This window comes from Clarias gariepinus, chromosome 5, assembly GCF_024256425.1.
Source record: "Clarias gariepinus isolate MV-2021 ecotype Netherlands chromosome 5, CGAR_prim_01v2, whole genome shotgun sequence".
NCBI lineage: Eukaryota > Metazoa > Chordata > Actinopteri > Siluriformes > Clariidae > Clarias > Clarias gariepinus.
The window spans coordinates 22,992,984-23,008,753 of record NC_071104.1 but is presented as its reverse complement, the minus strand read 5'-3'; the positions used below and the strand labels follow the sequence as shown (position 1 = coordinate 23,008,753).

The 15,770-nt window shown below is 36.1% G+C and overlaps 1 protein-coding gene across 1 annotated transcript; it reads right to left on the bottom strand.

The window, feature by feature from the left end:
• Positions 1 to 1,647: 1,647 nt before the first annotated feature.
• serp2 (stress-associated endoplasmic reticulum protein family member 2) lies at positions 1,648 to 5,666 on the bottom strand. The gene is made up of 3 exons (XM_053497094.1): positions 5,209 to 5,666; positions 3,152 to 3,224; positions 1,648 to 2,011 (listed from the first exon to the last, which is right to left on the bottom strand). The coding sequence occupies exons 1-3, from the start codon at positions 5,290 to 5,292 to the stop codon at positions 1,971 to 1,973; spliced, it is 198 nt and encodes a 65-aa protein (XP_053353069.1). The 5' UTR covers positions 5,293 to 5,666; the 3' UTR covers positions 1,648 to 1,970.
• Between the last annotated feature and the right edge of the window lie 10,104 nt (positions 5,667 to 15,770).

Genomic DNA, 15,770 nt, shown 5'->3' with positions numbered 1-15,770 from the left:
ATCCATATAATAACTTTTAATTTAAATCACATAAATGCATTGGACACCCTGCACATTTTATTCTGAATCACAACATGAAGAGAAATGTGCTAAATGTATTATTAGTTTAATGTAAGTGAAAAAAAAAAATATATTAATCTGTTTAAAAAATAGCAGTGTGGAGTTCAATTAGAGAGGTAAATTATTCTGTGAAAAACAGGTGTCAATCAAGTTCCCTTTATTTAGGGATAAATGCAGAAAAGGTTGTCCTGTGCATTTCTCTCTGAAAATCAGAGTAAAATGCGTTGTCCAGACATTGTTCAGAAGTTAGAGATGGGAAAACAAAGAATTGCAAAGAATGATACCAAATAATTTTTATGCTTTAAAATGGAGACCAAAATTAGAAAGACGTGAAAGATAACGGAAAACTTCCATTCGAATGGATCGAAGAATAACTTAACTGACTCAAAGAACATTTAAAATTACCCAGGGTAACAGTGAGTACTGTTACTATTAGAAGACGGCTAAGTAAAGTCAAGCTATCAGCAAGAAGCCCCCGCAAAGTCCCATTGTTGGAAAAAAGACGTGCTGAAGAGGTTACAGTTTGCCAATTTTTGTTTAAATGGTAAATTCATCACTTTGTAAAGATGAGCGATAACACTGCTATTTTTTTTTAACAGGCTAATATTTGTTTTTCTTTACTTATATTAAACTAATAATACATTTTGCACATTTTCTTCATGTTGTAATTCACAATAGAATGTGCAGGGTGTCCAATGCATTTATGTGATAAAAAAAAAAAGGTTATTATACGGATATAAAGCTTTACTCACCTTTTGTCAACACACTGCTATTATTTTGAACACCACTGTATATAGTACCAGTCTAAAGTTTGGACACAAGTTGGGATTTATTTTATAATTCAAAACTATGAAATAACACAAGGAATTATGTAATTAAGTAACACCATTCAGTTGCTATTTTAAGACATGAAGGTCTGCTGTTCTGGAATCATTTAAAAAATATATTGTTGAGTGCGTTTGCAAAACCTGTCCAACACCATGTCTCTAGCTCTCATGAAGACCCTCCTAGGAAAGCAAGACAAAAAATGTACCTCTGCTGCAGATGAGAAGTTCATTTAGAGTTACCAGCCTCAGAAATCACTAATTAACAGCACCTCAGATTAGAGGTGTTATAAGGGGAAGGAAGATACATACAAAGGAGATTGTTTCATATATTGGATGCCTTCAGCATTGTTTAACCATTTACAAAACAAAAAAAATCAGAAAAGACTATGGAATTAGAAGGTCTGTCCAAATAGTACTTGGTACTGTATGAGAGTTTCACTTTTAAAATTACAAAATAACTAACTTTTTCGTGATATTATTTTTTTTTAATGCACTTTACAACCATGCCACCAGTTTACACACTTTGGGCTTTAGAGTTATCATTTTACATGTTTTGCTACCTGTGCATCCCAATATAGCATTTTTAAATCAGGAAAAAAAAAAAATGTTTAGCAACATGTTGCTTATAATGCTATTATTTACTTTATAGTTAAATATTCACTATTCTTACCTACTATAGAAGAATGGGCATTGTATATTTATAAATCAAAACTGAAACAAGACATTTCCGAAATGTGTAGAATTTATTTTAAAACCCGTTTTAAAGAACAACAATAGAACAAACAACATATACAATCAAAATGTGGCACAATATTTATGGTTACAAAAGCACAGATTCTATTGCACAAATATGATCAATGATAAGACACGAGGGGGGCAAAGCCGGCCACAATGGTTCAGTAAAAAAGCACTTGTTCCCGTCATCCAGGTACATTGTAAACAAGTGAATGACAACGTCATATACTGTGCACAGGTCTCGGCTCCTTAGCATACAGCTCGCCGTCACAATTGGAGCCTCCAGTTTTCCCTACTACTGTGCCTAATGGGCTCAGATCTCATGGATGTGTAGAGGAGGTGCAGGACTCAAATTCCCATTCGGATGCTCTGAATGATTTGAAAGATGGCTATAAAGATTAAAAACAGATTATCAGAGGTTAGAGTCAGGAATATGGAGAGTTTAAGCTCAAAAAAGTATTTTCTTTTTTCTTTAAATTCCTATGGCATTCAAAACTGAATCTATAGTGATGAGTAACAAATAAAACAAAATGTTCTCTGATACATTGTGAGGAATTTTTTTTTTTTTGCTGAAAAGTGTACTTTTCCCCTTAAAATGCAGGGTCATTGCAAATCAATAGATAGTTATTCTAATCTCATATTTAATCCATGATAAAGCATTTCTCACTCTCCAACTCAAGCCTGGAGCCTTTCCCAGGGGCATGAGGTGAGATACACACTGGATGGTGTGCCAGTCCATCACAGGGCACAAAAGCACACACACACACGCACACACACACACACACTCTCTCTCACTCTCACACTCACACTCTATAGACAATTTGGAAACAGCCAATTAGCCTACTTTGCATGTCTTTGGACTATGGAAGAAACATCATGATGCCAGCCAACAAAATCATGCTGTGTCACAGGGAAGCATAACACACTTGGGAAAAACCCTAATTGCAATATTCCACAAACACGACCTCACAGAAACTAACATTTTTAAGTATCCTTGTGATTGACAAAGGAAAGAAAGTATGCCATCCTTTTAACCCAGAAAGCATAAACAATTTTGCCCCCTTGGCTTCCAGTTACAGATTGCTATGAAACTGTTGGGATTGAAACTCAATCCTCTGACTACTGGACTACTGCATTTCTATTCTAGTGAAAGTCATTTCTGCCAGGATGACAATGCTCCCAGCCACAGGGCACAAAGGAATACTAATTGGTTTAATTGGGTGAAAATAAATTAAATCATATGCTATGGCTTTCAGTCACCAAACTAAACACCTACGGGAGATTTTGCTCTGATGGTTTAGGACAGCGCTGTCCAGCATTAGCATCAAAACATAGACTCGGGCAATACAGTATTTTGGAAAAATGTTGTTCCTCCTCCTTGTACAGTCCCAGAAGTCTGTGCACACTGTAGCGGTTCTGGAAGCTTTTAGTAGCCCAAAACCTCATTAAGGCAGGTTTTTTTTCACCTATTTTTTTATTTGTCACAAATTTTTATGTGGGTAAAGACAAGAAATTGACTTGAATGTTACCTGATCCACATACAACAAATACAAAGAGTGCCAAAAGCCATGGTCCTACTGGATATTTCTCCTCTTGTGGTCGCTGCAACATAATCAAAAAATAAGAAATTGCATTACACCCACTTTAAAAAGTAACACCAACACCTGCTGAATTATACAGTTTGTGTTCTTTATTTTGAGTTCAAATAACATAACAGCCCTACATTTTATGTACACTGCCTGGCCAAAAGAGTCGCAGTTTGGATTTAAAGCAGGGATATACAGTACATTCATATTAACAAAGGACCAGTGTGACTGCAGGCTTTCATTCCACCACAGCTTCACACCTGGTTACATTCAGATTCATAATCAAATGACTGATGAGGGGATCAGGTGAAATGAAAACGTGCAGCCACTGTGAACCATTTGGATAAGATTAAACACTTATATTTTTCAGTTTTAGTAAGATTTAGCATAGCTATTTGCTGGTTTTAACCAAACACCATATGGTGTGTCTAAAATGCAGAGCCTGGAGTCCAGCTGTCTTCGCCCCTGAAATGTCTGTTTAACTGAATCATTTTTACTGAGGCATCATTTAGCCTTTACACTGTATTGGTCTGTGGTACATTAGACATTACCTGTAAAATATTTTTATTCTCTAAATACTTAATAATTTCCAGTACTATATACACTGTCAGATGATTTTTTCATCTTCAGTAACCACTTTATCCTTGTCATGGTTGCAGTAGATTTGGGGCCTATTCCAGGGTGCAGGAAAAGAATACACCTTGGAACTGCATGGCACCATGATGCAACCAGTCCACTTGCTGGCATATTTTGGGGAGTTGGAAGGAACAGCACATGTACATTAGAAACTCCACACAGACAGTTAATCAAGCTTAGGATCAATCCCAGGATCCTGGAGTTTTAGAGTGGCAACACGTCCCGCTTGCACCCTTTTGTGCTTCATTGCCCCTCAAAATTATAGCATAAACACTCCATAAAGAAATGTTCTCATCTACAACACAAGAACACAACACTGCAACATGATATACTACTAGTATATAAGGAGAGAGGTACATTAGATAGCACATACAGCAATGATAAAATCAGCCTGCTACTGTATTGTTTTAAGAACAGGGCTTACAGTTTAGCACAAAAATACTTTTAGAGACTGTCTTGTTGTCCTGTGAATGTTCAACCTAAGAAGGGCAGTTTAAAGTTAAATTAGGATAAGATAAATTGCATATTGATTTTTTTGACAATATGGACAAACGCTGATGCTGTCAAACCTCAAAATGTAACTACTTTTGGACTTAGAACAAAGGTAATATAGCAGTCAAAGTAAGGCCAGTGACATTGAGGCAATTAAATGTTAACCAAAGGTCCTAAAGGAGATAATATTTCATTTATATTTCTAATTGCCATCCACCATTCTCAGCCCTGAATTATGATCTGGTTCCAGGTGTGTAGGCCTAATGTAAACGTGACCTAGGCTTATTTTATAGCTATGTTGTGACAATCGGGCTTTACAATCAGTTTGGGGAAAACATCACAAACACATCTGCTGAATATAAAGGTTTGCACCAGTGCAGTACTGATGCTTAAATATTGGTTGGTGATTTTTTTTCCCTAGAAACCCAGGCTGCATTTCTTTTTGGGATGAGAAATAAATGAATGCATAGTTGCCTTTCATATCTGTGTACAGTACATAATTAACCCAGGACTAATTACAGTACTAGCTTGCATAGCTTTACAGATGGGAGAGAACAAGACGTAGATTACTAAGGACCCCGTGTGTATCATGGAAATGACTGCGTTATCTATTAAAATAGCAAGCTGTAATATACGAGCTGTAAACAGTGACTAAAGAAATTGATGGCACTGATAAGGAGGGTATTGTTTCGTTGCTGACGTGGCAACAACTGACCAGAGATAACGCCAAAAAAAAAAAAAAGAAGAAAAGAAAAGAAAAACCTCTTTCGAAATCCAGACGAAAGGGGGTGGGTGTCGTTTAAAAACGCTGCTATTTACAAATATTCGCTGTTAGTTCACATTTCGCGCATTATAAAACGTGTGTGTCTTACCAGGGTTTTCGCCACGTTGCCCCTCTGCGTGATGTTTTTGCTGTGTTTCTCGTTGGCCATTCGGATCCTCTGTTTGGCGACCATCTTCTTGTCAAACGAGGGAAAAAAACCATAAACGTCCCGCTGCTATAAAAACGAGTCTGTGATGCTAATTGTCCGCGGTGAGGATGCTTAAATTCCTTTCCCTGCACCTGCTCCTTTAAAGGCTGGATATAACGGAGTGAAGGGCGACTCCATCAAAATCCCGGCTGAGGCAGAGAGACAGACGCTGTGGACGCGCTCCTTCTCTTCCTACACGGAGCTCCTGGTTATCAGCTCTAGCCTTCTCCATAACGTATTACATTTACTGGAGTGATATTATTCATCGAAGATTTAGCTTAGCTCGGGATGCGGTTTAGGACATATTCCTTCAGCTTTATCGATCTGTCTGGTATGATATGATAGAATAGGATAAACTGGCCAATATGGTATAGATCCACGCATAGCCTCAATTTTATTCATGTGATATACATATCTCCTGTCCATAAGGATGCACTCTAAATTAAATATATCATTATTCTCGACATATGATATTTCCTTCAATATATTGGAATTTTATCTATGTTACTATCTGTATATTAGTATCTGTTGGTGGGACTAATATAATATTTGACACCAATAAAGGCTTTGTAACATTTCATAGTGAAATAAATAAACCAGTACTTATTTAATAGTACAATATTACATTTTATTACATGAACATTACACTATATGGACTAAAGTATTTCTCCAAACCTGTTAATTATTATATTCAAGTGTTTCAATCAGGCCTCTGAATTCCCACAGAAACACTCCAAAATCTTGTGGACAGCCTTCCAAGAAGAGTAAAAGCTGCTGCAAAAGGGAGACCCTCTCCATATTCAAGTATATGTATTTAGAGACAATGTCATTGCACGTTTGGCCAAATACTATTGTCCATGTAGTGTATGTGATGATTTGCATGTGCGATGCTTGCGAAGAAGAGTCAGTGATGAGTAACAAGTAATAAACGATTTTTAGAGCAATCCCTGTAAAAGTCTAGCCCTGACCAGTTAGCAGCTGCCAAAAAACAATCTAGAAGGTCATTTACCAGCCAGAAAGTTATACATGCATATTTTGTGACTAAATTGATCAATACATGATGTGGTTGTCTAACTATCTTGCTGTTGTGTTATTTCATTTAAAATAAATTGTCTCTACTGTAGCATTAGTTGTAGTTATTTAGAAACTGTTTTCTTTGGATCAGCATTTAGCAGCTGGGAATTTACCCATTCAGTCTGTGTTTTGGCAGATGGTATCTGGACAGATCTTCTGGATTTTTCATCAGTGATAATACTAATACTGTATTTTAAATGGAAAATAAGGGATCAGTGCATTCCTACAATCAATTCATGGCATGCAGTAAAGGAATGTGTATTCTAATGTAATTAGACTATGACAATCTGGTAGCACTGTTGCCATTTTTTTATTCTGATTTGTTCCTTTTAATTATCTAAATCATATCTATCTAATCATAAACGTATGTCATGTTAGAAACAGAACACAGGGTAGTTGCCCCCAGATGCAATGATTAAGCTGAAAGAGTAAGAGGTAAACTACTAGTGAAAAGTTAGACATACCTAATTTCATGGTCTTTCCTGATTTTTATTTACATTGTAAAACAATGCTAAAGGCATCCAAAATATATGCAATAATCTCCTTTAAACAGATGATATTGAGATGTGTCTGCTACTTATATAGCAAAGTTAAGTTTGGGTCTTTCTTTTTGGAATGGTCTCCATAAGAGCCAGTTTCATCATGGTGTTTTGCAAATGAACAATACTCTTTTCCCAAGAACTGTTCCGTAACAGCTAATCTTCATGTATTAAAAATAACAACTGATTGTTAGTTTTTGTGTTATGGTTGTTAATTACCAATAGACCAAATTACCTAATTAATTGTTCTAGAATATAGAAAATAAATCAATACGTATAGGTGAATACAATGACAAACAGTGTAATGTTTATAAATAAAATAAAAACAAAAAATAGAAATATACTATAAACTATGTACAACCAATTCTATTATGACATAATTTTTAACATGTAAATATATTTTAAAAATGTCATACTGCAAGTTATACTACAAACTACAGGTATGTGTATACTCACTGAACACTTTAAGAAACACCTGTATACCTGTTCATTCATGAAATTATCTAATCAGCCTGGGGAAAAAAATAGGCGAAAATCATGCACATAGTGGCCAGCTGCTTTAGATAATGGTTATATTTGCCATCAGAAAAAGGAACAATTCTGTGTTCTAAGTGGTTGTACTGTGAAATGTTGGTGGTGCCCAAAAGGCTGGTTTGAGTTTTTAAACAAATTCTTAAAATGGTGCATCAAAGAAAAAACATCCAGTGAGCAGCATTAGTGTTAATGGAAATGCCTTGCTGATGAGAGATGTCCAAGGAGAAAGGCCAGACTGGTTTGAGTTGGCAGAAAGGCTACAACATCTCAGATAGATGCAGAAAAGCATCTATAAATCTATCATACATCAGACGAAGCAGATGGACTACAGCAGCAAAAGACCATGTCAGGTTTCACTTGTGTCAGTCAAAAATAGAAAGCTGAAGTTGCAGTGGGCAGAGGCTGACCAAAACAGGACAGTTAAAGACTGGACAAACATAGCATGTTCTGATAAATCTTAATTTCTGCTGTTACACACATATAGTACGGTAAGAATTTTAGGCCAGCAGCATGAATCATTGGATCCAATCTGTACAACAATACAGGCTGGTGGAGGTGGTATAATGGTAATATAAAGCACATTTTGGGCCCATTCATACTAATCATTGCTTGAATGTCAACACCTATTTGAGTAGTTGCTGACCATGTGTATTTCCAACACGCTAATACAGAATAGCAGAATGCAAAAATCATCCTAAACTGGGTTCATGAATCTGACAATAAATGTTATTCAGTGACCTTCCCAGCCAGTAGATCTGAATCTAATATAGTATACCTTTGGGATGTGGTACAACACAGTATTCACAGCATGAAAGTGCACCCGATAAAACTCTGCAGGAATTATGTGCAGTCATGTCAACAAGGACTAGAATCTAAAAAGGAATGTTTTCAATGCCTTATGCCACAAAGAATTGAGCTTGTTCTGGGGGAAAAGAGAGGCCATACTCAGTAATAATAGAGTGTGCTTAATATAATTGTCAATGAGTGTATACTTACTGTACATCATGCAAATATTCAATTCAATTCAATTCAATTTTATTTGTATAGCGCTTTTAGCAATTTTCATTGCCGCAAAGCAGCTTCACACAATCAAAAGAATTATTTAAGTTTGTATGAAATGTGAATTTGTATGAATCACAATGGTCAGTTTGTCCCTGAAATATTGAATTAGCCAATCATGTGCCAGCAGCACAATGCATGAAATTAGGCAGATGCAGGTCAAGATCTTCATTTAATGATCACATTAAACATTAGAATGAATGGGGAAATGTAATCTTCGTGACTTTAACTGTTGCATAAATGTTGTTGCCATATGATCTGTTTTGAGTATTTCAGAAACTGCTGATCTCCTGAAAATTTTACATACAGCACTCTCTATAGTTTACATTGGTGCAGTCAATCAATCAATTGATCAATTTATTCAATTTAAAAAAAAATCAATTTATTCAAAAAAAATCAATTTATTAATTAAATAAAATATAACATGCTGTAAGTGTATGGTCTACAGGCTGACAAAAATGAATAATGAAAAAGATCTGGGGAAAATGACCAGACAGGAAGTCTATAGTAACTCAAAAAGCACTTTTTTGACCTTGTCAAGCATAGGATAACATTAAAATCTCAAGGTTTGGTGTTTTGTGAATGGCGCTCTTTTTATTATCTTTAGGTTTTTATTCTCTCAATGTCATATGTTGCAAGCAAGCATGAGTTCATAAGTGTCCTTTAGCCAGTGTGCCATCCTCCCTGGATTCAAAAGCTCACTGAGAACAGATGGGCATCCCTATCCCACCTCTTCTCTCACTCCTCTGCCCTACACCTGCACTCAGCACACTAGCCCTCTGTCTCAGAGACCAGCATGAGTATCCAATAGGATCATTTTTTTCTTTTTAAAATTCCAACTATATTCTCTGTTAGGAAACAGCTAAACATAATGGTTCTACTAAGAGCAGTTTTTTTTCCTTTTCATTCATGTAGTATTCCACAGCATAAAATAGACCTCTGATTTAAATTACTTTCTTCTTGGATATTTTAACATAAGTGCTTTTGGACCAGAAATGTCTGATCTACATTTAAATCTGTTTTTTTCCCTATATAAACCTTATCTCAAACATGAACAAAGCTTTCTCCTACATCTCCACAAAGTTAGCGTCCTCCAAGACATATGTTAACAGTTTCAAATTTAAGCAGGTAAACAAAAGGCCAAAACTAATTTCATCAATACGTAAGTGTGTTGTGTGCAGGTCAACATGCCATGAAATGCAGTAACAGTACGCGGTTATAAAGACCTAAAACCAATTTTAACACCAGTATGCCAAGCTTACTATAAAGATCATTTTTATTGAATCCTAAACTGTTTAAAATGCTTTGCTACTTCAAAGTTTTCCAAGTGACAATATAGACCAGGAGGAGAAAGAAACAAATAACAGACAAATAAAAAAGTTTGTTGAAACTTTACTATATATATATATATATATATATATATATATATATATATATATATATATATATATGTATAAATTTTACAACAGTTTCCACCCTGGTCAGCCTTCTGGGATTTGGACATGTAAATCTCAGGTATATAATTAGGTTGTGGGCTAAAGTGCTTCTGCTCATCTTTGGAGTACATCTTAACTGCTCATGTCTCTCACACACCCCTTCCTCCGTCACGCTCTGTAGCTTTATAAGCCTGGCACTGTTTCACTGGAAGCTTTGTGGGGGATAGTATAGACCTGTCCCTCTGGAACACACTGAATCTTAGAGGTCTGTCACAGCTCTGTTCCCAGCACCATTTGGGTCTTTGTGACCAGCTGTGCCATCTAGGGGGCTATTGTGCACTCGTGTCTCTCTGGGAAATTATAGGTAGCCTTTCTGAGAGGACTAAGAGAGTCAAATAACAGGTGGATGGTCCAAGAGTGGAGTGGAACACTCATCGGTGTGGATAACATGTAAAGTTAGAAGTAAATAGGCATGTCTGCCTGCATACATGATGCTTTGTTAACTAAACATGCAGGCTCTCCTCAGTTCTGCTTTTTGCATGAATACTGTGTGGTCCTTCTATGTGATGCAGTAGAAAAGATAATGAAGGTGCTAAAGTGAATATGAGCTAAATATTCATATTAAAATATGTGATAAAAAAAAAAAATCAAATCATGATTGCTTATTGGTTCTTTAAAACTTTTTTTTTTTATTGCATTGCACTTTTTGCTTTGAAGCATCCATGGTGCTGTACAGTTTCATTTCCCTCTGGTATGCTCTGCATCCTCCAGACATTTTGACTCAGAGTCCCCTTAGTCATGCAAGGCCAGACAGAGCTGACAGAATTGGAGACTGGAGGAGGAAAACACAGCACGTGTGAGTGAAGGCACATGTTTCTTGGATTCCATAGCATGACTATGTGATATACAGTACACTATGGTGAGAAAGAGAACAAGAATATATCTCTTTGAGCTATGTGCAAGAAAAACATTAGCCCACCTATAGCTCAAGCTGAACATGATATCTTCAGGAAAGTTTGCATGCATGTGCTACTAAATTTGGGGATGGTAATTACTTATTAAATTAACACTTTTAACTTGTAGAGTTAGTTTCAGACTCAACAGCACTTGAGTTAGTGGATTGTCGTACTCTGATGTATTGAGTCAAATGGATTTTCACTCAAAGTGTTACTTATATGTCTTCAATATCAAACCCTATTTAAGCAGATCAAGTAGTTCACATACTAGGTCATACATAGGTCGATTATAGAATTTCTATCAACACTTGTGTGGTTGCTGTCATAGGCTCTGTTTTCATATCAGTAGAAATAACACAGTGTTAGAAAATGAAAGATAGTGACTCTGACCTGCTGTTCCACCTAGAGAGTGTAAGTGTGCGGTTTTACAAACAAGCAAGTATTTAATGGCCTGGTGATCATTGCCATAGATGATTGTGTTAATGGCAGGAGAGACTTTGAATGAAATAGAGAGGCGGCACACTCCTCTCAAAAGTTATACATTATTGATGGACGTGTTTGTGGATTGAAGGAACAAAGCAGAGTTCACACGCTAGTATGCAGTCACGCCTTTCTTGGGAACTTGCTGGATTAGTATAGGACAGAACCGCTCCCAACAATTAAAATTATTTTCAAAGTCAACATTTTGCATGCCAAGTTTCAAACCATGTCAAACCAACTTGTTTATGTGGAATTTGTTATAAAAGTTGTGCTCTGATATTATATATTATAGTACAAATTGCAGGAGGGTCTGTTAGTGGACCTGGACTGAGCATGCAAAACAAATCAGTAATAAAGCTGAACTGAAATTAGTATTAAAGTGCAAAAGAAAGCCAGGCACTTACAGTGTGGAGTTCAGATATGTTTGTGCATTAGAACCCTATAGCAAGTACCCAACACACAATGTATAGAAGGCTTTCCCTAAGACCTTGGTGGTGGAGTTTTACCTTTCACTAAGTACAGAGGTTATTTGTAATGATGGAAATAATGATTTCAAACACAGTATCCTAAAAGTAATTGAGTAATATTGTTTTGTTAGGTGCCATCAGTATAGGAGCTAATTAATTAATCAGAGCACAGGTACTAAAAATATGCTCAGGTACAAATCAGGGGCTTTGAGGTGCCAGTGTTACCCAATACATCACAGTGCTGCATCTAAACATGTATTTTAATTATCATTATAATTATAAAATTATCAGGTAAAACACATAAAACTGTGGTAAATGTCATCATCGGCTATTAATTGCTATTATTTGTTCATCTGTTCATCTGTTATTTAAAAAAAAAACTTTTTTTCCTGTATAAAAATAAGGCAAGTAAAATAAGCCTTATATAATGATATATAATGATAATGAAAATGATTATGTAATTATTATGTGATTTTTTTTGTACTACAATACAGTGCCAGAACTACAGAGTGTTTTGATTCTATAAATTGACTCTATATTTTGTCACTGTGTTTTTTTTCACCAGACTATGCAATTGGACCAAAGGGTGTGGTACGTAGGTGAAATATTTGTGAGTTCAGACATGTTACATTTATATGTTTCATGACAAAGAATAAATATTTGCATACTTGGTTTCTCCTCAGGGAGGTGTACCACAATCAAGGGACATTTGTCCTTCTTACTCTATTTGAATAAACAGCTGAAAATTACTTCCTTTCAGTGTTCCAGCATCTGTTAATGGCTAGGGCTTTTCAAAGGAAGCCTTGGTGTGTCTCACAGAGCCAAGAGCAACACAAAACATGCAAGTCAGGTTTTCCTCTGACTCTAAGAATGCATTAAAGGCCATAACTAGGCCACATAAAATGGCAGATTTGTGAGCTGGAGTGCTAACCTGTGTGAAAGAGCCAATGTCCATCTCCTTACAGTACCAGTCTCAGTATCTTACTGTTTACCATGCCACAGAAACTAATACATTTTATGACATACCAAACATACACTAAGATACCTGCCAACTTCATGAAAAGAAGGGAGGAAAAAGCAGAGCAGAGTCCTATTTATTTAGCTTAACACTGTCTAAGGCCATCTCCTACGACTACTGTGAATCATATTCATGCACCACAGTTATTCTTTTTTAAGCCATTTAATATTAAAGTACTAACCAAATAAAAAAGGCAACAGAGAAAAGTGAATAGATTATCCAGCTGAATCAGTTATGTATTCCTGATGTCTACAGTATAGTACCTGGTTAAAGAAATGTTCCTTAATGATATCCAAGACCAGGCCGTGTTCAGTTCGACTGAAACTTTAACACCATAGGATGTCTTTCCATGAAAAGGTAATTGATGCCTATGACATCATCTGCTGATCAGGGCTGGACAGGACACCACGGGTGCATAGCAGACAAAGTTAGTCATAGTCTCCATGAACAAACTTCTTTGTAGGTGGGTGAGGGGGGATAATGAGATCAGTGAGGATAAAGAAATTGTGGTAAGCTCTAAAGATACTGTAAACATCACATTATAAATAGGCAGTGTAGACTGCATTAACAGATATAAGCTGCAGGGTAACACCCATGCAGTTTGTTGTTTAACTTTCGTTTGGGTTTTGTGTATTGGGGATGTCTTGGTCGATAGTGAAGAATGGATGGTGAGAAACTTGTTACGTGTCCCACGGTATAAATCTATAAATCTTTGTCTCCTTAAGTCTTTCCTCTTTAAGTCACACTTGGACTTACTTTACTACATGCTGCTTGATGCTGCTGCATCTGTGTCCCCTGTGCCTAAATTCTACGTCTGTCTGATGATGTAATGTATGAACAAGACATTCCGCATCCGGGTGTAAGTGAAATGTCACCCAGATATAGACAAGGTGGCAGATAGATTCACAGCAGCACGTGAGAACTGTCATCTACACTGACAGCAACCTGCAGCTCATAACCTTCCAGTGACTCAGCACAGGAATGCAGAGAACATCAATTCTACTTTATAGCTGGCAAGTACACTTCAGACAATCAACACTCCTTTAAGGAGCATTTTTGTTGGCTTAAATTCAGATGGGAAAATAGGATCCCACCAACTGCTTAGTGCTCTCAGAGAGTTACAAAATTCCCTTTTCAATTGAAAATTATATAACCAATAAAATAAAGATGTCTAGATTATCAACCATTCAGCTGTATCCTGTCTCAGTCAAGCTTGTATTCTTTAATAATATTTAATGCACCTCAGAGACTTTAGAGGGAGCCTAATGAGATTCTCTTTCTCTCAAGCCACATGTGGAGTTTCACCCCAATTTGCCACATACTGTATGCGTGCACGCCTGTACCATGTAGTGACATCTGTGGAGATGCAACTATGTGGAGATTTGCAAAACAGAGCAGTGACACCTGAGTCAGGCTGGCATAAAAGGAGAATACAAGGCCAGTGGATTAGGTTTGTTTTGCTTCTAGCCTGCTCTGTCGCACCCTTTACTGTTCTCACATGTGTCATTTGATGCTGTCACTGATCTGATGGAGTAATGAACACTTTGGTGTGGGAAGCTTCAATGTTTCAATTGCCACAATTTCATCTTTGCAATATTCCTGTGACAGTGACCTATTGTTTGGGATGTAGCACAAATCCTGTATAAAATTAAAGTGAACCAAGCTATAACAGGAAAAACATAAAACCTAGGATGTGCCAGACTACCTAGGAGCTTTCCAGCAGGTGATGTAAAGCTATAGCCTGTAGGCTGGATCAGTTACCGTGATCTTTTGGCTAATAAATAAAGGTAGCGAGAATATTCCTGGTAATGCAAGATACTCCTGCACGCAGCGCTTCCCTCATGCCTTTTCTAGAGACAACAGTCCAAAATATGCATCTAAAACAGTAGTTACCAATCATTCTCATAAGTCTTTAAAATCTTTAAAATATCTGCAGAGACAACATAGAATTCCATAATTAATCATGTACTTCATTATTCATAATTAATTAAATAGAAAATAAATGTATTATCTCTTTATGTAACTACTCTTCTAATTATGCAAATATATTTTACTGCCAGGGATACCTGAAAGATATCTTAGTAAGTATAAATATCTTGAATACGTTTGATTTTTATCTAATATTTCTCATTTCTATGCCAATTTCTAGCTATTAGTTTTTTAGTCTTATATATATATATATATATATGCAGATAAATATGCTACATCAGCCAAATAAAAAACAATTTCAAACTTCACATTAAAATGTTTTGGAATTGGCATAGTAACCTTATATTTTCTGTATTCTATTTTAATTTTTTTTTTTTACAAATATTTGTTCAGTTTAACTGTATTTAGGATATGTAAATATATAGTTTTCAGTTTTCATTTTGCAGTATTGGCTGTTTTTGACAGTATCACTGAGAAAAGGGTTCTTATTTACAACTGAGCCTGCTCTATTTGAACAGACAAGACCAGGCTCATTACTGAGTTCAGTAATGGAATCCCAGCTGTGCAGATACAGCTGTTTTGTATACAAACACAAAATAGCTTTGGTGAATCCAGGAATTGTTTTATACTCTCCAGTAAACTTACATTTTTGTGAGGAATTATTGTGGAGTGCACCACTGTGGCATAAACCTGAACCAGCTTGAAGTACATGCACTTTTTTTCATGCACAGGTTTTGTGACTACATAAAAAAAAAGCCTAAGGTAATGTTATATAACATGTTAGACTGCTAAAAGAACTTCAGCAACCAAGTTTGAACCATGATGGTGATGTTGTATCACACGAGAGCTCATTTTTAATCTTTGTGTGCACAGCAGAATTCACCTATCAGACTTTAGCTAAGATGAAAAAAAATGTGCTAATATAGATATAAAATATCTAGTTTTGACACATGGCTCATTTTCATATGTGG